The 24,349-nt window shown below is 38.6% G+C and overlaps 1 protein-coding gene across 1 annotated transcript in view; it reads right to left on the bottom strand.

Moving 5' to 3' along the window:
• The window catches only part of tanc2b (tetratricopeptide repeat, ankyrin repeat and coiled-coil containing 2b), a 102,388-nt gene extending 79,427 nt beyond the window's left edge, over positions 1-22,961 (bottom strand). Inside the window, exons 1-2 of the mRNA XM_088322938.1 lie at positions 22,631-22,961; positions 6,102-6,209 (exon numbers count right to left, since the gene is read on the bottom strand). Coding sequence (XP_088179064.1) covers positions 6,102-6,168 — 67 coding nt within the window. The 5' untranslated portion in view covers positions 6,169-6,209; positions 22,631-22,961. The remainder of the gene's footprint in view (positions 1-6,101; positions 6,210-22,630) is intronic.
• Positions 22,962-24,349: the final 1,388 nt, after the last annotated feature.

Below are 24,349 nucleotides of genomic sequence, written 5' to 3'. Positions count from 1 at the left end.
TACTGAGCTGGTGTAGGCTACTGAGCTGGTGTAGGCTACTGAGCTGGTGTAATTTCATTTTTAATAAATTTTACCATATGTGTGTGTGTGTGTGTGTGTGTGTGTGTGTGTGTGTGTGTGTGTGTGTGTGTGTGTGTGTGTGTGTGTGTGTGTGTGTGTGTATTTGAGTCTTTCGGGTAAATATTTATATTTTTAATGTTGTGTTGGTATTTTTAGTATTTTATTGGATAATATATATTTTTTTATTTTCTTGTAGTTACGGACAAATCTTTCAAAAGTAATGTTTTTTTTTAAACGTATAACTTTTAGGGGAACGCTATTTTGTTATAATTTTGGGGTATTTTTAAGAAGGCAACATATTTTGAATAGTTGTATTTTAAAATAATACTTACTTGTTTTGATTTAATTTACAGTGTTTTTGAAAAAATATTATAATATAGTAATTTTTGTTTTAATAATATTTTAAAAATGTAATAGCTTCTCTAAATATTGTTTACATTTGTAAATAGTTTTTACTTATCTTTATTTCATTCAAGGATTTTTTTGAAACAATATTGTAATATAGTATTGTTATTTTTAATGCTTTAGTAGAATGCGATATCTTTTCTACATTTTGTCGAAAATTGTATAATAATATTTTCACTTATTTCGATTACATCTATGGATTTATTTGAAACAATATACAGTAGTAAATCACTTTTAAACAATTCAGGAAAAAAATAAATGTTAATTTCTTGACTAGACACTGTTTAAAATGAGAGAAAATTATTTTCACTTAATATTTGCAGTAAATCTAACACACTTGTTCAAACAATTTTCTTCTTTAGTCCATTCTTATTTGATGAAATTTTACAATAAAAATAACTATACATTCAAAATGTTTGAAATTTTAGAATAGACATTTTCATTTAATATTTTTGTTCAAAAATATTCTTTTTATTTAACATACACTTTTATGAGTGAGATCAGAAGAATCTTAAAACTATTCAGTTTAACATTTTCATTTATTTTCATTCAATTCAGGATTTTTGTAACAGCAATCTATTTTGAATGATAACAAATAAATACAAATCTTGTCTCAATATTATTTAAAGTTGCATCATAATATTTTTCCCTGAATATCTTCTGCAAATTTAAAGACTTTCTTAGGAAACCGTTTATTTTTATAAATAATCAAATTCATTTTTATATTTAACGACAAATGCGTTATGACTTTACCTTGTTAGAAACGTTAGCATTTAATTTTCACGTAATATTATTTTAATTAAATAATGTGTAAGTGTTGGACTATTTTATTGTGCAACTGCATTTGTGAAAATAGTTTATCGTTTCCTTTTGTTAATTAATTGATGCAATATTTTTGGGCTATGCCTAAGTAAAGAGCCACTAAGGAAAACAGGGGGGGGTAAGAGTACATATTACAAAATAATGCTTCAAATGTGCTACGTGTACTAAAATAAAAATAAAGTCCTTACCTGAGGGGGTTAAACTAGAGCTCTTGGTAAATTTGTGGCTGCACAACCATTAATAAAAATAGAACTTGTTTCCAAAAATAGCTTTCATAGACTGCACCAATCTTTTTGAAGCCAATAGCTCATTTTTGCAACGGATTAACGCAAAATTTTAGATGCACTTCTAAAACCTAAATATTTTTGCCTATTTATCCCGATATTCTTCTGATCTAAGTTTTCCCCTTTAAGTCTTTATTACATGTTTATCCTTGAGTGCAATGTCAAATCTTGTTGTAAACAATACTTGCTTTGTTGTCATCAATGACAATAAAAAGAATCCCAATCTATTAGAAAACCGTAATACAGATTAGATAGATAGATAGATAGATAGATAGATAGATACTTTGTTCATCCCCGAAGGGAAATTCACATTTCCAGCAGCATCCCTGAGCTGAGAACAATCGAGAACAATCGAAAATAACATGGGAGCTGCTGGAGTGGCTGCCATTCGTGACGGCGCCGGAAGAAAAGATTCAATTTGAATCATGTACAAACAAACAAACAATGTTGATGCATATGTTGGTAGTGGACCGTCTTTTAGATTAAGTGAGTCAGAAATGTTAGATTTGATGTGTTATGGATGTGGGGAAAAAATATATATACAACTCCTACACTGCCACAGGAGGCCAAGGGAAGTGGCGTCGCAAGTGGGTGGTCCCGTTTTTGAAAAGAAAGTATATAAAAATGAATAGAATCTGGCGAGGCTTCTAGCACATCACTGTTTTGTTACATCACAAGCGGCAAAAATAGACAAGCACAAGGCGGAGGTGAAACAAACCAGCCTTGGTCACTTTCCTGTGAAGCACCTCACAATTCCAGGTTTGACTCTTGGAGGAATAAATTATATATGTATTGTTTATAATCCAGTTTTGACAGAGTTCTAAGAAACAGGGATCAGGAGTCTCGCCATATTTTACACCGTGATCTTGAGACAGCGCTGAAGAGGATGTCGGGGGCGTGCGCGCGAGAACAGGATTTGACAAATAAGGAGAAGAAAATAAAAAGACAAGGCGGAGGAGGCGGAAGATGAATGGAGAAGGTAACGAGGAGGCTGAATTGGAATTTATGAGGGCAGACTTCATGAGCACCGATTTCCCGCTCCTTTTGTTTTCAGTAAAAAATTAAAAAAAACACGAAGGTGGGCGGGAGGCTAAAACGGTCTGTTGACGCTATCTTCATTGTGGTGTCAATACGTCACTCGGCCACTGGGGCGGCGCCAGACTCAATTGTGAGAGGGACATCGGCAGAGGACGTCAACTATCCATTCATTATTTAAACCGCTTATCCTCAGTAGGGTCGCGGGGGTGCTGGAGCCAATCCCAACTATCTTCGAGCAGTGGGCAGGGGACAACCTGAACCGGTTGCCAGCCAGTTGCAGGGCACACAGAGACAGACACTCGTTCATTCACACCTAGGGTTAATTCAGACCGGCCGATTAACCTGACATGCATGTTTTTGGAATGCCGGGGGAAACCGGAGCGCCCGGAGGAAATCCACGCAAGCACAGGGAGAACATGCAAACTCCACAATGGAAGGTTTGATCCCATGACCTCAGAACTGTGCCGCACACGCGCTAACCACTGCGCTGCCGTGATGCGGACGTCAACTAAAGAAAGCTAGATTCAGTTAATAACAAAACTTTTCAACTCAATCCGGCGTATTTAAAAATTATTTCAAGAAATTCCCCCCCCCCAAAATATTTCTTTAATTTAATTGAAAAAGTTGCTAAACATTGAAGACAAAAACATTGAATGAGGGTGTCAACGTGTTTATACTCATGTCACTTAGTTGCGTAATAGATTTAAACGCGTTCATATTAAAAAATAAAAAATATTAAATGTTGCACACTCATTTTTGGGTGATTAGCTAAATTTAATAAAAAGCAAAAGTAAAAAAAAAAGCTTATGTATGACTATAAAAATAAAAACACATACATTTATAAAAAAATAGAGGTATAGATTCCTGTATCTCTTTAAAAACAGTGTTTTTCTTATAAATAATACTACTACAACCTTATTTAATTTTGTGTATTTTGTAATCAGCAAATGATAGCTCAGGTAAATAAATAAAACAATAAATAAAATACAAATATATAAATCCCGCTAAAGTATAAAAAAGGAAGGTATATATGTTTTTAAATAGTATTTTTGCTTAAAAATAATACTAATTAAATATTATTCCGTTTTATCTATTTTTAATCTGCTGAATTTAAAAGTTAATATGTTGTTGTTTAAAAAAAAATAAAAAAATACAATCGCCCTAAATAAAATAAATTATGAAAATATAATAATGAAATAATATATACTACAAGTAAAAATAATCAAAAATATTATTTTAAAACATTTTAAAAAATTACACACAATGTAATCAACAGAGACGACATGTTGCACAAAGAAGCAAGAATAATCGATCCAAAAAAGACAAACAGGAAGCCGATGACCTGTCCTAACAAAATAAAATCCATCAAAACGCCATTAAGATGCCACCCACGGTCTCGATCTTGAAAGAATCCATCGGAACGTTCAACAGATGAGCCCTGGCCTCGCCCTCGCCCTCACCCTTCCTCCATCTATTCGTCCCTGCCGCTCACCTTTGTCAGAGGAGCCCCTCGTCGTCGCCCCGAGCCGTAAAAATCCTGCGCCATGACGAGGACGGATCCCCACACAAAAAGAGCTGAGGGCAACCCAGCTCTGAGGCGGAGTAACGGATGGAGAGAGAGAGAAGGAGAGAGCGATAGGAAGGGAGGACAAAAGATAAAAGGGAGGAGGAAGCAGACAAGGCCGGGGAGCGAGGAAGCAATGGAGGGCCAGGTGTCAGGACGCATCCACTCAGTGAGTCGCGCTTCAGCTCACACGCACAAACGCACACAGACGGAAACAAGCTCGCTCGCTTGCTCGCTCGCCCCCTATTCCTCCTCCTCACCATCATCCTCCGCTTCTTCCGCCAGCAGCCGAATTCCTTCACTCGTTCGTCCACGGCTCTCTAGTAAACATGCCCGAGTATAATCGTTTTAAAAAGTAGTGTATTTTTAAGGACCGCCCCCAAATAATAGACTTCTGTAAAATATTTTTCATGCCAAACTATACTATTATTATATTCTTAATACACTTACAGCATATAATAGATAAATGTTTAATCAGTGAATACATATAGCTGACTAAAATCGCAAAACATTGTTGGCAACAGAAATCGTACCCAAATCACGGCAGTAAAGTTGCCGACACCCTACCACTAGACCACCAGTGGTACAGATAACAAAAAGGCATTAGACCTTATCTCATGACCACACTGTTTTTACTTGCCTGACACACTAATTTGCATAGTGCATTCTGATTGGTTCAACAATCTCTTGACTTGTTTACCTGTGACTCAATAACCTCTCGGTTTAATAAGTATAAACATGTAAGAGATTGTATAGTAATTGTTTCTGCCTTTCGCAACGTTATTGAAGCACAGACGTTTGCAACGCCTTTTCGTATGTAATCTGTACCACTGGAGGTCTAGTGGTAAAGTGTTTTATTTTTTTACTATTTACTGTAAAACGAAGATCATTTGGGCAGCACAGTGGTTAGCGGGTGTGCGGGACAGTTTTTAGGTCATAAGATTGAACATTCCTGGGTGGAGTTTGCATGTTCTCCCCACGCTTGCGTGGGTTTCCTCCGGGCATTCCGGTTTCCTCCCAAATTCAAAAAAACATGCATGCCAGGTTAATTGGCCGGTCCAAATTATCTAGGTGTAAATGAGCGAGTGAGTTGTCTGTGTCTGTGTGCTCTGCGACTGGCAAGCAGTTTAGGGTGTCCCCTCCCCACTGCCCGAAGATAGCCGGGATGGGCCCCAGCACCCCCGCGACCCTACTGAGGATAAGCGGTGCAGATAATGGATGGATGGATGGATGAAAGTAATTTTTTTCCTCATCTAAAAAATCTGGCATGTTTGTTTCATCATTAGAATATAACTTTTACTACATGCTACTAAGCTAGCGGTCTCCCGGGAAAGCAAATACTTGAATTTAAATCGGAAGTTGTGAGATTTCGGTTTCAAGGCTGCAGTGGGATGACAGGAAACGCCAACACTAGCGTGTCGATGAGGATCAGAGCGTGGAGGAGGAGGAAGAGGAGTCGACGGGCTCCGCATTTTCTTCTTTGATTTCTTTAGTGTACCCACGCTGCTCACCAAAAAAGAAACTCTGTTCTGATTCCTGATCGAGGTTTTTGAACACGTATTGAGAATTTGCCCATTCACGCTCGTTGCCTCCATTCATGGAGCAGGGAGGAAGCGGAGCGTCTGTGGATCAGCAGGCGCCAATCTGTCAAGAGCTGGATCGGGCCCAGTAGCTCCAATTGCCGTGTTTCTATATTCACTACTGGGAGATTTTGAAGCTGGTGTTTACAAGCACAACACTATAAATTGCTTCAAAGTACAAGAACAATCAGGTTAAGCTACATTTTGAATGTGTCAGCATCTTCACATGGTTTGCACTACACAACCCAAAAAAAAAAAAACAGATAGAAAAGGGGAGAAATCTGATTGGAATAAAACAACTTTGCCCGTCCTCGTGGGAAGGCGGGGCGGGAAACGGATGGGACTCACCGCTGCCGCGACTCTTGCGGTTGGCCTTGCCCCCCGTGAGCAGCATCTTCAAGCTGTTCCGGAACATGGCGGGATGGCCTGATGCGTCACAATGGACAGCGCCACAATCTGTCGAAAGGAAAAAAGGAAATCATTAAATTTGGATCCATGATGCCTGATTAGATTCATCAAACGCAAGCATGGATAGGTTTACGAGATGAAATGTTTACATTTATTTTGTATTATTAATCTATCAGTTATTGGAAGTATTTATTTCAATATGTATGTTATATAGAAATAAATGCATAAATATAAATGATATTTTCAGTTATTTTTTTATTTATGCATTTATTTGTATTATGTATGTATGTATGTATGTATATATGTAGATATAAATATACTGTATACATAACATATTTCTATTTTAGCTATATATTTTTTACAATTAACTCATTAAGTGGCCAAAATGGTCTCATTTTTTTGTTTATTTATTAACTACTTTTATTTCTTTTTATTTATTAATTTTCTAAATGTTGTAAGATTTTTATTTTTTATTATAATTTATTATATATATCTATACACACACATACATATATGAAATACGTTTTCTTTTAAATGACGAGTCATTTCATTTCATTTTTTTCATTGTAATTACAAAAAATGTGGGAAAAAAACACAAAACTACAAAATCTCCCCTTTTTTATTTATATGTACAGTACAGTAATTACTAATTAAGTAATCTATTCGGTTGATTTAGACACATGGAGAGGATGGATGAGGAGCAAATGTTGAAGAGGATCTACAGAGCAGAACTAAATGGAAGGAGACCAAGAGGAAGGCCGCAATCGAAGTGGATGGATGGTGTTATGAGTGCACTGCAGGAAAGAGGTCTAAATCTAGTAGAAGCTAGAGCTCTTGTTGGTGATAGGAATGAGTGGAGAAGTGTTATGAAACGATAGTGGGATGTTTGGACGCATTCTAAGGGATGGGCAGGAAACCTGTATGATACGGCAGGGGTAAACCAGTGAAAGCTGTCGAGTTGTTGAACAGAAGAGTGTGTTGTGTCACCCTGACCCAAGTGACATGGCCGCTTTGTTGTGTCCCATTTCATCTGGAGGGACGAAAGCATGACCATCTTGGGTGCCAAGGTGCTTAACTTGGTTGGGTGTTTGGACATTTGGGTTGGTTTTCCTTTTTTCTTTTCTTTGTTTTTGAGTATGTGTTTGTCTTGTTGTCGGTCACCCCTCTAGAAGGATATGACCAGGGTAGATAGATAGTACAGTATTCCCTTATTTGTCGCGGCAGAACCTCTCACGTAACATTAAAATCCACTAAGTAAAAACCTTTATGTAAAAAGGTTATAAAAAGATGGATGCCACTTAACTTCTTGCGCTTCAACCCTGGAAAGACCGAAATGTTAATTCTTGGTCCAGCTAAATACAGTGATTTGTTCTCAAAAACTGCTCTGACCATTGACAAAACGTAATATCACCCAGAGTGCCTCAGACAAAAATTTAGGTTTCACATTTGACCCTAATCTGTCCGTCCAAACACACGTTAAGAATATTACTAGGACAGCTTTTTTCCATCTTCACAACATTGCTAAAATTCGCCCTAGGCTGTCCCAGTATGACGCTGAGATTATAATTAATGCGTTTGTTACCTCTTGTCTCGAAATACAAATATGTACTTCTCCCCGGTCCCCCATAGTCGAAAATCAAGATCCTTCAGCACTTACAAAATGCTGCAGCGAGGCTTTCAACTAGGACAAAAAAGTTTGATCACATCACCCCGATTTTGGCTAACCTCCAATGGCTCTCTGTCAGCTTACAGTGTGATTTTATTGCATTATTAAGGACCTGATCCACTTCACTTTACGTTACCGCCATCATGAAGACGTCATGGAAAACTGCATTTTCCTTCGAGTTCTGTCCTACAGAACCCATATACTGTATCTCTTCATTATCAAACAGTTTGATTAAGTCCTATGGAGCCACTAGGGAGCGTTAAAGACTGGCATGTGGCTCCTGAGCAGGTTTAGCGGGTGGAGAGATACAACTTTATAGTCAATAGAAAGCATCTTTCACTCTTTAGCCTATCAGAATGCAGAACACAATACAAAATGAAAATCTGCATCGCAGTGAACCAGTGATAACCAAAGCATGAAGCAGCTAGGTGTATCTTTATTCATTTTGAGCCAATTAGATCAGGGGATGGTGCAATTAGAACCTGTCCAGTCCTTTGAGACATTTAGGCATTAAGGGCTATACAAATACATCTAACCTGACTTGACCTGACAAATATTAACTCATAAAATGCCCACCACAATCTCAAATGTATATTTGAGTAGCTCAGGAGGTAAAGTGCTCGTCTTGGGCTCAAGAGGACGCAGGTTCGATTCCCAACTCCTCCGTGTTATATGTCGAAGTGTCCTTGGGAAAGAAACTGAATCCCTAATGCCCCCAATAAGGTAGTTGCCTTGACCCTGCTGTAATGTGAGTGTGCGTGAATGGGTAAGTGTGAAGCAGATTGTAAAGCGCTTTGGGAGTTCTACATTGACTTGAAAAGTTCTATATACATGTAGATCATTTACATAAACATTTATAAAGGATTTCCCCAGTCACTTAGGATTTAGTATTAGTATTGTGCTACGCCCCTAACTGTAAATGGCTCATCTCTAAAAAACAGGAGTGACACTTTACACTGAAAAACAACGGTGACTAGATTATGAAGCTGAGTCAGATCTGCAGCTTCTCTTGCTACTGTAAAATTTGGACCATAAGGCGCACCTGATTATAAGACGCACCCAGTATATTTTTCAAGGAAAAAACATTTAGTACATACATATGACGCATCTGACAATAAGCCGCATGTGCCCACATTGAAACATGAGATATTCACAAAGAAAAACTGTACACAAAACAAATACGTGTCTGATCGATGTCACGAGTCACTTAAAACGTGCCACAAATCATTGGAAATATATATATATATATATGTACCGTATTTTCCGCACTATAAGGCGCACCTAAAAGCCTTTATTTTTTTCAAAAGCTGACTATGCGCCTTATAATACAGTGCGCCTTATTTATGGATCAATTTTAAAATTGCAAAGTTTTCCAACTAACTTGCAGCCGCCGACTCGATTTTCCCTCGAACGCCAAGTAGTACGCGGTGTATGCTGGGATTTATTTACCGGCGTTTGATTGGCTGACCAATGTGTCAATCATCATTTGAATCGATCACTATTGGCTAAAGTTATTCGGAGGTCAAGGGGCGGATCCTTTTTATCATTTACAGGCTGGCATTGGCTTAAACGGCAAACAAAGCCTGCAATTGGCCGAAAAAGATGTGTCAATCATCAGTTGAATCGATCACTATTGGCTAAAGTTATTCGGAGGTCATGGCGCGGATCCTTTTTATCATTTACAGGCTAGTATTGGCTTAAACGGCGAAACAAAGCCTGCAATTGGCCGAAAAAGATGAATGCGTATAGCATGTGGCTGACGGCATAGAGAAAGCATTTATTTCTATTCTGTATTTGTAAATATTGTATTCTCCTGGATTTACTACACTCACGGATATAAGAGGACATTGCCTGCGCATTATTATGAACACAACGACTTCGATGAGCTATTCCGGGTTTTATATTGTCCCTGTATCTTGTTTCAGACTGAACTCGATGTTTCTGTGATAAGCGGTGCAGATAATGGATGGAATGGAGTGTCTATTTTTAAATTAAACTCAATTCCAAGTGTTTATTGTCATATGCACAGTAAAGTTGCGAGCGAAAAAGAAAATAGATACTAAGGAATGGTTAGCATTTCTTGAATCCCAAGACTTTAACCTTCCGAATGATGGAACGATGCATTTGAGTGACATCTTACGGACACCGCATCCGCACGTGTTCTCGACACGTATTTGCGTCTTTGCAAGCTTTCGGAATGTTAAGGGGGTAATAAGTTTGACTGAACTATCTGACTGTTTTGTCGATGTTCCCATTGTAGCGCCTTATAATCCGGTGCGTCTTATGTATGTCAAAAATAGGACCAAAAACTATTTTTTCGGGGTGCGCCCTATAACCCGGTGCGCCTTATAGTGCGGAAAATACGGTATGTCTTTTTTTACCTATGGAGCTTTTTTCAATATATATTTATGTGTATATATTTCTTGTATCGAAAATGGTTAGCGATCGAATAAAGCTTTATTTGACTTTTACATGATAAATAAAAGAAAAGGAGTGAAAAACACAACTGAACGATCTTGACACGCACAAAATACAAACGCTGACCCCCCCAGGAGCAAACATTTTCCTTCTGATCTCCGTCGCCAACCTGACAACACTCATCATCGTCCTCATGAAGCTTCACAGCCTGGAGCGTGCGATTGGTCAAAGCGTGACAAATCGCGGGAAAGTCAGCCAATGGAATAAGTAAGAGAAGGAAATGGCTCGTTGAGTGGTTTCTACTGTGAGAGAATAAATACATTTGGGCAACGCAATTCCGGGCTAGCAATCTTTATAAACCGCTATTTATAAATTGTTCTCGGGTACAAGTTGTATTTTAATAATCAATGCAGCTTAATGATTTAAAAAAAGACGACACTAGATTCACACGAAGATCAAAACAGTGCTAATTTTTAGCATAGAAGAAGACAATGATAGTTGTTAGCATAGAAAAAGAAGCTAGTTTCTGGTGTAGAAGAATTTATAGGATTCAGTTATCAATAATTTTCAAATGGGCAACATTATCTGTAAAAATGATTGGTAATTATTTATCCTATTTTACAAGAAAAATGTGAAAAAAATACATTAAAGAAGAAAAAAACAAAAAGATTAGCTGATGCAAGATTTGCCGTATTTAAGAATCAAAACAACCTAGCACAAAATAAATGTTTAACTAGTTTTGCGTTTTCAGGATTTGTACAACCTTTTCAAGCACTTTTTAAAAACTTGAAGAGCAACAAATATAATTGTGACTTTTAATTTTGCGTATGTTCATATCTTGTGTTAATCGCAAATATATTTGTTCTGGTGACAAATCTCTCCCCATTGGATAAAAAATACTAAAATGAGTATTAGGTGGCTTACGTTTTCAGTTGCAGGAAATTCTTCCCATGACAATTTCCCACTTGTAAACACGAGCTTCATTTTCTGCTTGCCCCATGCTATATGTCCATAATTGATACTTAATCCTTGCACTAAAACACATATCATAGTGTCCTGTAGGGGGTGATGATGCTTCCTCGAACAATGCTATACATATTATGAGCAATAGAAACACAATGGCACACTAAAGCCAAAAGAGAGCAGTTTTGCCCTCATTTTATAGCACACTAATTGAGTTAGATGACAACAATTTCAACCATTTTCAAGCACTTACCCAAATTCATGCAATTTTCAATCCTTGAAAACATAACATAAAACTCAAGCATTTCCGAGGATTTCAAGCACCTGGAGGAACCCTGCATTTTATCACTAAGACTGTAAAAAAAGGTTCACACTGGGTTTCTGTTAACTCTTGGTTGTTATATATGGAAATAACCACAAGAGTCTAGAGGGTAACAAAAAATAAACATGTTCCCTGCACCGCCAGTGTGATTGTTAGTCATGACCTCTGGGGGGAGTGTGCGTGTTAAAAAATGCATGCTCGAGGTTCTTGGGAGTCACGCTGGCTCAACTCAAAAGTGCATAGAATATGCTTTGCTAGCCGGTTGAGGCGTTTTCCAGTTGGATATCAATTAGTCGCTCATTAGGCTGTAAGAGATCAGGGCCCCCCTCGGCCCTTAGGGGTTACCCGCTGTGAGACTGGCTGACCTCAACCCTGAGGCACAGCTCAGGTGACCATTACATCATAGGACCCTTGTTTCCTGAAGATTTTTCATGGCGTTTTTTCAAGCAAGTCTGCATCAATAATGCTAATGAACAAAAAAAAAAACATTTTAAAAATGATGGCGTAACCTGCTCTGGCTGACATCATAAGAGGGTTAATGCTAAAATGAAATAAGCTAACAAAATAAATTGAGAAAAAATATAACTTGTTTGGCTTGTTGTTACAAATGGGAAATGGACTGCATTTATATAGCGCTTTTCAAGTCCCCGAAGACCTCCTAAAGCGCTTTACAATTTATTTCACACGTACCCATTCACACACACACTCTGAACTATAATCATCCATCTATCAATTATCTGCACTGCTTGTCCTCACTAGGGTCACGGGGCTGCTGGAGCTCATCCCAGCTAAACTATAATAATGCTAGATAAAATTCCTAAATGTAAAACACAAAACATACACCAATATTTGGGAGGTTAGCTACTAATGCTAACACCCGTAATAATGCCACGATTGGCTAATGCTAGTTATAAATGGTGCAGCACAAAAATATGAACACAACAGAAATGTCTCTGTTTTCATAAACATTCCCAGGAGAGACATTATATTGATTTTTTTGACGCAATATTAGCTGCTAATGCTAGCAGCCAAAACAGCTACGCTAACCAATAATCACGGCTCACGAATCCCTTAAGCACCAGGGTGGTAGGGGCACCACTTCTGGTGGTGTGTCTTTGGCAAGTACAGCCTGTCGGCACCCATCCCTCTCCAGACTGTTTTGGGTTGGGGTTTGCTCCCACACATGAAACAGATAGTACTGGTTTTCATGGTTACCAGTAGCAGGAGAATCCTCCTGATCTGACTCATACTCATCACATGGACATCTCAGCATGGGTCACTGTAACCTCCCATAAAAACTATATTTTTGATTGCGCTCAAGGGCAACATTCAAATGGCCGGCTGCATTTTATAGTCGTCATTATATTGCATCAGCAAATATACGCGCAAATCAAAAATGTTCCGGCCTTCATAAACAAGAGAGTCACTTCATTTCATTCAATGATGCATTACTAACTGCTAATGCTATTGTCCGTAATGGCGACACATCAATTAATAATGCAAGGGTCCCCAACCTTTTCGAAGGGGAGACCTCTTTTTTCTTACTGATTGGGGTACAATTCTGATATACATTTTTAAAATAACTTATGTTATTACTGTTATTACAGGTTGTTATTATGAGAAGTAAAGTAAACCACAAAAAAACAAAGTCATCCATCCATTATCTGCACCGCTTATCCTCAGTAGGGTCGCGGGGGCGCTGGAGCCCATCCCAGCTATCTTCAGGCAGTGAGCAGGGGACACCCTGAACTGGTTGCCAGACAGTCGCAGGGCACACAGGGACAGACAATTTGCTCGCTCATTCACATCTAGGGACAATTTGGACCGACGAATAAACCTGACATGAATGTTTTTTGGAATGTAGGAAGGAAGAAATCGGAGTGCCCGGAGGAAACCCACGCAACAACGGGGAGAACATGCAAACTCTGCCAGGAAGATTCGATTTTATGACCTCAGAACTGTGTCGCGGACGCGCTAACCACTCACCCGCCATGCCGCCCTAAAAAATCATATCAGTTAGAAATCAAATTTACTAGAAAGTTTCAATGACCCATCACTAGGTGAGCTCATTTCTGTACCTGTGCGCAGGCTACTTCGGTGTTCTTAAGGGGCTACCTGGTGCCCGTGGGTGCCAAGTTGGAGACCCCAGCACTAATGCAAGTCATTAATGCTGTGTCTGCAAAAATATGAACAGAATAGCAATTTTCCAGTTTTCATACAAAAGTAAAGTTTAATTATAATTCTCAATGATGCCCCGGTAGCTGGTAATGTTAGCAGCCATAATGGAGACACTAGCCACGAATGCTAGCTGCTAATGCTAGTCGTGCCCCAACACCAAAGACTATACTCTCAATCCAAAGATTACTCTTTTCATCATAAAGCAAAGAGTTACATTGCATTTTTTTCAATGATAGGGCACTAGCCACTAACGCTGACCACCAATACTAGTTGCTAATGCTAGCTGTTAATGGTGCCAAATACTAGCTGCTATTACTATCCGCTGATACTATCCAAGAATACTAGCTGCTAATCCTAGCCATTAATGATGGAAAACACAAGCATCTCATAACATCTTCTATTTTGCAGCCACAAAATACTAGCCACTAATCTTTCAGCTTTTTGAGATTGCTATCACATTTAGCAATTTGCTAACAGCGATCATTCTTGACAGGCGCGTGTCAGTTATGTACAACAGAGGTGAACAATGCAAAGCTGTCGACACCGACCGCGTAATTCCGAACGGGAGGATTTCAGACACGGCAGCTGGGCCCGAGTCCAGCAGCTGCCTAAAAGGCTAAGCGTGTCCCTGGACCCCCGCTCCCATCGGAGGACACCCCCCATCGTGATTGCACACTGCCTAAAAGAAAGACTGCTCGCACCACTCAGGAGAAAAAGGGATTAACGTGATTTCATTAAGGTTACAATGTAAGCGGGGGATGGAAAGGGGACGGCAAGGGGGGGTTGTTTCGAGTAAGTAAGGTATGTAAAACACAGATTTGTCATAAGAACTTGGGCCTGGGTCAAAATTAGCAAATTGGCTAGTGTTACTTGGAACAGCTGCAGATCTGACAATTGTCATTTTGCATTCCAGCAAAAAGAGGGCAGGGTTCGTTCAAGCCCATTTAGTCTTGAACCAAGACTAAAAAAATGAACAACAAACTTGATTTTAGCAGAGGTTTTTGTTAACAATGCCCAACTGAGTTCAAAGAGCCCCCCCCCCCCACTTTATTTGATTTTTTTTTTCTTACTTTTAGCAAAGCTGTTTGGGGCAGGACACAAAGGGAGGAGGAATAGGGTGTAGGGGAGCTCTGGAGTGTGACATCATGCTCGTACATGCGGGGGATTTTTTCGGTTTCTATTTGTCAGTGCAGCATGAAAATGGTGAAAGTGAGAAAGAGCTTGCTTCAAGTCAAAACGCCAACCCAAACCCTCCAAAAAATGAAAAAAGAACGTTTATTTGAGCGCGTCTAAGAAATGCAAAGACATTATGAACGAGCTGATTGAGGCTGCAATGATGATGTAAGCCAGAAGAAGGCGGCAGCGAGTAGCAAAAGTTCCAAATTCCGTTGGGCTTCTATAATCATTGCTAGATTTGTATGTATGGATCGTCCTGAATAATATACATTTTTAATATTGAAATTGATTTTCCTTTTTATGAAAAAAATGTTAAAAATAAAATTGTACATGTTTTTCATCTTTAAAATAGGACAAAATAAGCTTCATTATTTTACTTGGAAAGGCAAAAATATTTAGTTGTTTTGCTTTTTTTTTTCAATGAAAATATGCGCTAAGAACTTTCACGTTTTTAATGTTTAATATATTGTGCATCCATTCAATATGTTTGGTATAAAGTGTATACCAAGAAGAGGCAAGCTGTTTCTTTTGAAATGAAAGTGGAATAAGAAAGCTTGGTGCGGTAGAGAAAATGGTCGGAACGCTTTTATCGGTCACTTTATACCACGGAGGAGGACATCTAGAAGCGCATTTTCCAAAAGTACGTTAAACTCAACTTTATTTATCTTTTTAGAGTATATTATTTTATGAAATGTTAATTTTTAAGAACGAAATAATAAAGGTTACGTACACAAGCCTTAAACATAAACATACAAAATAGTGCACTGAAGCAACTTACAAACAAATTCAACTTACGAACGATCGACCAGAACCTAACTTGTTCGTAAGTAGGGCAGCGTCTGTAGTCAAAATTTTAAGGTATATAATTTTACAATACTGTATGTTTTTTGTAAATGAAAAATCAAATATATAGGCACAATTTTCTGATATTGGCATGAATTTCTTCCCCCAGTATACAGTCATGTAGTAAAAAAGATGTAAACACACATATCTAAACACACAGTATGGTTGGTTGGATCCCTTAACCACTAGGGTTGTAGGGGCACCATTTCCTGTTGTGTGTCTTGGGCAAGTCCAAATTGGTGCCGCACATCCCTCTCCAGGCTAACATATGTTTCCACCCGATATCGATCCCGGGACCTTTTGCGTGTTAGGCAAATGCGGAAACATCAACGTAATTGATAATAAGTGCCTTTCTGGAGAAGTAGTACACTATCAGGTATTGGTATCAGTAGGATAATTTTACAGGCAAGAAACAATGACGAAAAGCTAAAGTAGGCCTCGGCACCTAAGACGTCTCGTCTCTTTGTATCCCTCGTTTTTGAAGAGGGCGGAAACAGCGAGCTGGCTCTCAAAATAGACCCTCTGATGAGATACACATGACAAACATGGGCGTGAAATACAACTCCAAGTACGTTTCCCAGGCTTTGTTGGCGTGGTAATGGATCCTGTGACGTAGTATCAGATCTAGTTTCAGTTTAGGAAACGATCCAATTTTTGATGAAACTGAAAACTTGGTAGTGGGCTAAACTTTTTTCGCAGCACTGTTATTAAGAATCGGTTACTGCGCGAGGCACTAATTGGATTTCTCTTCAAGTACCCACTCCGCCTCGATCCACTCCTGATTGCCTCGGCGAGCTCAAAAGGCAATCAAAGAAATGTTTCCAGTTTTTCTTTTTTCCTTTTTATCGCACGAAAAAGTGAAAAAATGCACCACTGCTTTTACTTTGGAGGTGAGTCGAGTTTTTTTTTTGCGACAACTTGTTGATCATCAAATTGACTATTTGAAAAGTGAAAAAAATACGGTGCTGCTCTTATTTTGGAGGTTGGTTGAGAATTGTTCTTCTCGATTAATGGATCACTACTTGATCATTGATGAATTAATCGGCGACTTTTTTTTTTGCAGTGATTTTTCATTGTACCTAATAATGAATTTGTTTAAAAACATTAAGAGGCAATATTTCATTAATAATTATTCTTAAAAATAAAAACTAATGACAATAATGATAATAATAATTTACCAACAAGGACTATTAGTTATTTTTCTTATTTCCAATAAATATAATCAAATCACCAGTGTGTGGAATCAACAAAATGTCAAACATGTGTATATATATATATATATTATTGGCATACAACGTTTCTAGAGGTTGATTTTAAAGCAACCATTTCACAGGAAAATAACACAAAGATCCCTCGTTACTTCTAGCTTCGGTTATCGCTGATTCAGTGCTTCACGGACTTTGAATTGGTCTTTATTGTCATTGATATCAACATATCGTGTGTTGCGTCTGAGCAGACAGCAGACGGCAAATGCTTACGCAGGGGCACGATAGTTGGGCTTTGTTTGTTGGGAGGATGTGACTGTCTACGTGCACGACTGTGATAGGCTAGTGTATGCTATGAGTCTAACAAGTCAATGTGTTTACTCCAAAAATATCGGGTAAGCAAGGCGAGCGCTAGCTTTCAGTGGCTCAATACATTGAAAATAAACTAAAATTGGACTCTGGGGAAAGTCAGAAGAGCGCAAAGAATTGGTGATCACCAGCAGGTGCTCCGTGGATTATTTTCGGGTTCGAGAAGCGATGTTGCAAGAGAAGCTAATAGCGAGGCTGCAGGTCTGGACAGTGGTTCTTGAATAGTGGGGCCAGACCCCCTGAGGAGGGGCGTGAGCCTCCCTCAAAGGGGACAAATTTGTCTTCAGGGAACTTTTTTTTTCCAATTCCCAGAATAAAGTGCAATTGTACATCCAATACATTAGGGGGCAGTGGCGTTCTCAGTGTTTTGATTACATTTAGCCTTCATACAGTGCATTAAGCGCAAAGTAAAGCATTGAATATGAAGTGTAGACACAAGTGAAACAGTGAGGCATTTTTAAACATTAGCATTTTCTGGTTTTGCATTGTTGTTTGTCAGGGTAATTTTAGAAAAATAGCATCCGGAAAACAGCGTGTGCAAATGGTAACATGTGGCTAAGAGAGCCCTTTTGGAAGGGCTAGCATTTTTTGGTTTACTATTGTTGTTTGTTAGGACAATTATAGCCCCCGAAATCATGAAGTGACCTCATGAAAAAATATATTTAATACAGTTGTTGAGACAGGCGGTGAAAGATAGGGTAAAGACACAAACAAAAGATACAACTTGTAGAAAACCACTATCTTTTCAAGTGGTTGTATTTTAATCATCAAGGAGGCCTGAGTTATTTCCAGGATACCTGAAGCTAGAGTGCAAGCTAGCCAGCCGCTAAATCGCTTTCTTACTCTGAAAAGAGATGACTTCCAATTTCGCTCTACTTTTGTATAATGCATGAAAATGAATTCAATAAAACCATTTAGTTTTTTGTTTTTATTTGTTTTTTTGTTACAGTCGTGTACTCTCAGTCAGTAAGGACGTCATCTCACGGTAAGTTTGACCATTAGGGGGCTTTCATGAACTTGAATACAATAGTATTTGTGCCGTAAAAAGTACATACACGGATCAAATAAAATTCATTTAATTTCCCAAACTAAATTTTGAAGGAGAGATTGGGTCTTTTGTCTCAATGATCCACTTTTTGTTGTTAGTATAGAAGTCATGAAAGCATCTGGAAAACATTTGTTGTCCCACCATGTCATCAATCAGTAGACTTTCCAAAATAAAAGTGGCCCATAAGCCCTAAAGATTCGTTCAGAGCTCGTTACAAGTGATGTGGACAGAACGCCATTGTTGTAAAGCAGCAGGTGTCACTCGTAAACGGACGTTGAATTAGGGAAGAGAAAATGCTCCCGGGGAGAACGACTTCAATAAATTGTCATAAAAGGGGAAATACCTGCTGGGTGGCAAACGTTATACGACAATAGAAGCGCTGAACATTGAGTGGGCACATCCTGTTTAACTGTTTCCAGTTTAAAACGCCAAAAAATAAACCTGAAAGTAGTGTAATAAACATTACAGGCACTAGGTGGCGATATGACTTGAAGCAACACAATGAAAATTGATTATATGGTCTTGCAATAGAGTTAAATAAATTGATGGAATTCTAAGGACAGTAGATATAAAAATTACACATAAAAACATATCGCTCCCGAGTATAACTCGCATTTTTCGCTGCTAATATAACGACACGGCTAAATTATCAAAAAAGGCTAGGATTGAAAAGACTGTGCTAATATTTAGAAGAAGACACTAAATAACAACGATAGTTATCAGTGTATGCAGAACACAATTCAACGTAGAATAGGATTATCTGGAAAATATGGCACAACAATAGTGAACGCTAACATTTTGAAAAGAATGTGTTAGAGATGGTAATGGTAATATGCCAATTGAGACGCTATTTTTTAATGTTGGCTTTTATTGTTGTTTGTCGGGAAAATTTTAGCAACTGATTTTCTGGAAAATGCAATGCAAGAGGAGCCATTGCTAAGATGCCATTAAGTCAGCCATTTTTAAACATTAGCATTTTATGATTTTGTATTGTTGTTTTTCTGGATGATTGTAGCAAGTGATTGTCTGGAAAATACAGTAGAGGACATGCTAATGCTAACATGTCGCTAACTGAGGCATTTTTAATAGAATAGAATTTACTTTTATTGTCATTCTTTGTAACCATACACTTGACCCTTACAGTCATTAGCATTTTCTGATTTTGTATTGTTTTTCTGGATGATTGTAGAAAGTGATTGTTTGGAAACTACAGTAGAGGACACGCTAATGCTAACAAATCACTAAGTGAGGCATTTTTAAACATTAGCATTTTCAGATTTTGCATTGTTGTTTGTCAGGGTAATTTTAGCAAATTATCCTCCAGGCAACAGAGTGTGCAAATGCTAGAATGCTGCTAAGATTGCCATTGTGGAAGGGTTATTTTTTTGGTCTACTAATATTGTTTGTTAGGACATATAGCGCCCGAAATCATGAAGTGAATCTGCCTGAACTTGGAAGCCATTTTTTCCGACACTTTGGAAGTGCATTTTTTCAGCTTTGGACCTAAAATGAGATCCGTTTTCTTTTTTAACCCCGCCAGCATGACGGTGTTGGCTTTGTCCGACGGAAAGAGAAGCCAAGAGATAAAAAAAAAAAAAAAACATGATGAGGGCGTTTGAGAAGATAAGTCAAACCCACACGTGATGTGATCAGAAGAACCTTTGAGGTCCAACTGTCTTTTATCTAGGCCAGAATCACCTTTCCTTTTCCTCCCCTGCTAAATTCTCCTCATAAAAAGCTAGGGGAGGAAAATGAGCCCCCGGGATGCGGCGGGCATTCATTATCCTGATTAGCGGGCCTTTGTTGCAACATGCTATTAAAGAGCACAAGGATGGAGCAGATGTCACGGCATAGCTGGCTGGCCTCCGGCCACTCAACAAGTAACAACAGCTTTCTTCTTGGCTTACACTTTCTACCTTTAAAGTAGATAAATAGCAACCCAGGACCAGAACTGTGACATAAACGGATCTACCGAGTCCTCCACTGGGCCCTATTTGATACTTTCCAGACATTTCTGGGACTTGGAGCTTTTAGTCTAAGCCAAGAGGGAAAAAACTGGACCGAAAAAGCCCCTTTAGATGAGAAAAGGGTACGACACTCTGGGGGGATACGAAAGATCTTAAATACATTTTAAAGTGACAGTGTGTAATAATTCACAACTAGCGGTGTTTGTAGCCTAGAATGGAGCTGAAGTGTATGCATTTGAAAAAGACACTACCGAAGCCAAGAATGGATGAATTCCAGCCAGCAACTGGGAATGACAGCTGGTGTTAATCCCGGCAAATTTGCAGGATAAACCCGGAGCGGCTGAAAAGAGCGAATAGCTGGAGTCGGTCAACTAGTGGAAGCAGCTAACTTGAAGCTAGCAGGAGAAGCTACTAAAACGCATGAGTATCTGTGGAAGGCAAGATACAATTCAGAAAGAAGCAAAAGCAATTAAGAATAAAGATAGTCCCCAGTTTCAAGCCAGTGGACTGTCTAGCGGGGTTTGCTGAAGAAGGAAACAATGGAAAAAATGTGGAAGAAGCTGGAATCATGGGACTTGGTGAACATCACATGCGGGGCTCAGTTGAGGAAAGTAAGTTGCCATTACGTCCAAAAAGCACCATCAGGACAAATTACTGTCATACAAATCCTCATTCAGGCTTCAATACAAATAAGATGGTGGCCAAACATGTCAGCTTTTTCAAATTATGACATAATTACAACATTCTAAACCTAAACTTATGTTTATAGATGGTGTATGTGTTTTGCTTTTTGTTTTAATGAATCGTGTTTCATTTAAATGAATGAAGTATTTTTACAGCACTAGGAGGTGCTGTATAACACACACTGGGTCTATAAAAGTGACATCCGTGTTCAAAATATTAAAAAAAATCATAAATACATGATATTATAATTTCTTGGATTTTGTATATAAGATTTATCTTAATTTTTTTTGCATGAGTTGGTCCATAAACTATTACATTAAACATTCTAACCATCTAGGATTTTTTTAGACATACCCAAAAATAAAATTAAAACATTTTGAGTAATTGAGGACAGGGGTCTCCAACCATTTTCAAGCTGAGAGCTATGTTTTGTTACTAATTAATACAAAAGGCACCTAGTTGTGTCTGCTTTTGTGAAATTACAACTGATCATGTTATTACTATGTTGTTATTATGTTATAACCAGGTTGAGTATTTGAAAGTACGGTTAAATAGACTCAGTCAACATCTAAAAAAATCACTATACTTTAAAATCATAATGTCCCAAAACTGGTGAGCTATTTTTCAGAAGCAGTCTGCAGGCAACTCAGTTGTCCTTAGGGTACACCATAGTGCCCGCAGGTACCACGTTGGAGACCTCTGATCTAGGACTTTTTTGGGATATACGCATACCTGTCAACCTGTACATTTTGCCGTACAAAGTACGTTTATTATGTATTTTAAGAAGTGTACGACGTACAAGAAAATCTTTACGGAAAAACGCAAATTTGTCAATTATGGGTACCATCCGGTAAACACCAACTATCACAAAACGGCAAATCAATCAAGTCAAACGAGTTTGCCGCGGAAGCCTCTATCTCGGTATAGTTTTTTTCATTGCAAACGAAGCGACCGGTTTGATGCTACTGTGCGTATGCCGCCTGGGGATTTCCCATCATGCATCATTCAAAAAAAAAAAAAGTATTGCATACAATTGTTTTGTACGGGAAAATACGACAGTTTGTACGGGCATGGAGCAGTGGAGGTTGACAGGTATGTATACCAAAAATAGTTTTTTCATTTAACAAGGTACAAAATCGTGTAATTTATGACATTTCGGGGGTTTATTTTTATTTAAATACATTTTTGTTAAGTTAAGAAATCCCAGTTCTTTATTTTGAAGGTCAATAATGTTGTCCTATATCAACGCAAAATATTGTATATTTATATTTTAATTACTAGTTTAACATCTAAATTAGAAAATAAAATTAATTTAAACATATCGTGTTAAACATTAAACTCAAAATCCAATGAAGTGTACACGTCTTTAATAAGAACAAAATCAAACGGTTATTTAAGGCAAAAATCTTTTTGTTTTCGTTTGTGTTCTTTAAAATGCATTGTACCCAATTTAAAAGAACACGTGCTACATTTTATATCGCAAATAAAAATGTGCTTGCCATTATCTGCTTCCTTATTAAAACCATTGATGCTGGGGGGTGGTCGTTTCTATTTTGAAGCCCCAAACAGGCTTGTTTGATTACTAAGCGAGCATTGTGTTGCCGCAGGAAGTTCCAAAGGTTCGTCTTACCTGCAGCTTTTTCTTCCACTCCGATCTTTGTTTTGCTACTGCACTCCGGCACGTCACATCATCGGCCTCCGGCCCGAACCCAGCACCGGTTCGGCGGTTCCGCACCGGACGCTCCCGGTAGCGTCACCCATGGGAGGTCGCTCGAAGAAAGGGGGGAGGATGGGGGGCTCGTAGGTGGTCGAGGTCGCCACTCAGGATCGTAGAAGCGTGATGGAGTCTGAGATCCGGCCATGTGCTGGTAAGAGGTCAAGGAAGGGGGTTCTTCGAGATCAGTCCCGTGGGAGCAATGCCACGCAGCGTCGCAGCCACTCGGCGCAGCGGACCAGACTTGCTTGGACGAATCAAGTCGGAAGCAGCTGTCACACTCCACTTCCGGTTATGTCTTTCAAAACAAGAGATTTCAGAATAAAATCATTTGGAGGGAGATTGGTTTGGAAAGGAAAAATACATGCAAATATAATTAAGTAGAATAATACATTTTCTTATTCAAATTATGAATTCATTTTCTGCATTAAATTATTGTTGGTAATATACTGATTAAATGGATAATCACAAACCTGTCTTTTTTCATTTTCTCCTTTTATACTTCTTTTTTTTTCTTAACTTTATACAAAATAATAATTCGTAATATAATGCATCAACGCAAGTGAGCCGTTTGAGAGCCGGCTCCCTTAAATGAGTTGAGCCGAAAAAGCCTTTTCTCTGAAAAAGTACGGACTTCTTTTAACTACATCAAACCGCTCGCTTCGTTTGCAACAAAAAAAAACGATACCGAGATAGAGGCTTCCGCGGCGAACTCGTTTGACTTGATTGATTTGCCGTTTCGTAATAGTCTGTGTTTACCGGATGGTACTCATAATTTGTGTTTTTCCGTACAGATTTTCTCGTACGTCGTACACATCTTGAAATGCATAATAAACGTACTTTGTACGGCAAAACCGTACAGGTTGACAGGTATGGATAATTGGTCAAAGAATACATTTCTGTCGTTCATATATATTAGGGGTAGGGAACCTACGGCTCACGAGCCACATATGGCTCTCTCCATGAGATGGTATGGCTTGGAGGCAAAATGGATTCCAAGCAAATTTTCTCCATGCTGTTCCAGATTTGCGTGAGCAGAGCCCGGGAAAGAGCATGCAAATGCGAAACTGCATCTGGATAAATAATGCTACTCTCCAGTGTATATATAAAGCACATTTTAACTCCAGTTAACTAAAGTAAAGGTGTCACACCTAAAAAAAACGTTGTTTTGGCTGTACTTCCCTAAGGAATCCATTATATGGAAGCTCATAAAACAATCCATGTTCACTGTTGAAACACCTTATGAGTAACATCCACATAACAAACTGTAAATACCAAAATGCCAGAAGAGCACCCAGAGCAATTTGATTGGGTTAGCAGTAGGGATGGGTGGAGCTATGCAAATATCGCGAGCATTCCCTTTCTGGATCTCGCCCTGCGCTGTCTGTGCCGAAGGTAAATATGTCAAGAACCTTGTTTGCAGAATTTTTGATGTTATTCCATAATAACCCTGCTTGCACCTTGTTTTGAAACCATTATCCATGACAAAAATGGAGGTTGAAATGAGCCTCAACGAGCTGAAGTAATTCCGGAAGGGCTGCAAGTTAAAACTGGTATTTTTGTTGATATTTGGTACACAGGCTCTGGCATAACTCCTTTTTCGATTTTTTTTCCCTCCAAATCATTAAATTTCAC

This window comes from Urocampus carinirostris, chromosome 19 (assembly GCF_059441175.1).
Source record: "Urocampus carinirostris isolate Australia breed hairy pipefish chromosome 19, RoL_Ucar_1.0, whole genome shotgun sequence".
In the NCBI taxonomy this organism is placed as follows: domain Eukaryota; kingdom Metazoa; phylum Chordata; class Actinopteri; order Syngnathiformes; family Syngnathidae; genus Urocampus; species Urocampus carinirostris.
This window is presented reverse-complemented; position numbering and strand designations above follow the sequence as displayed.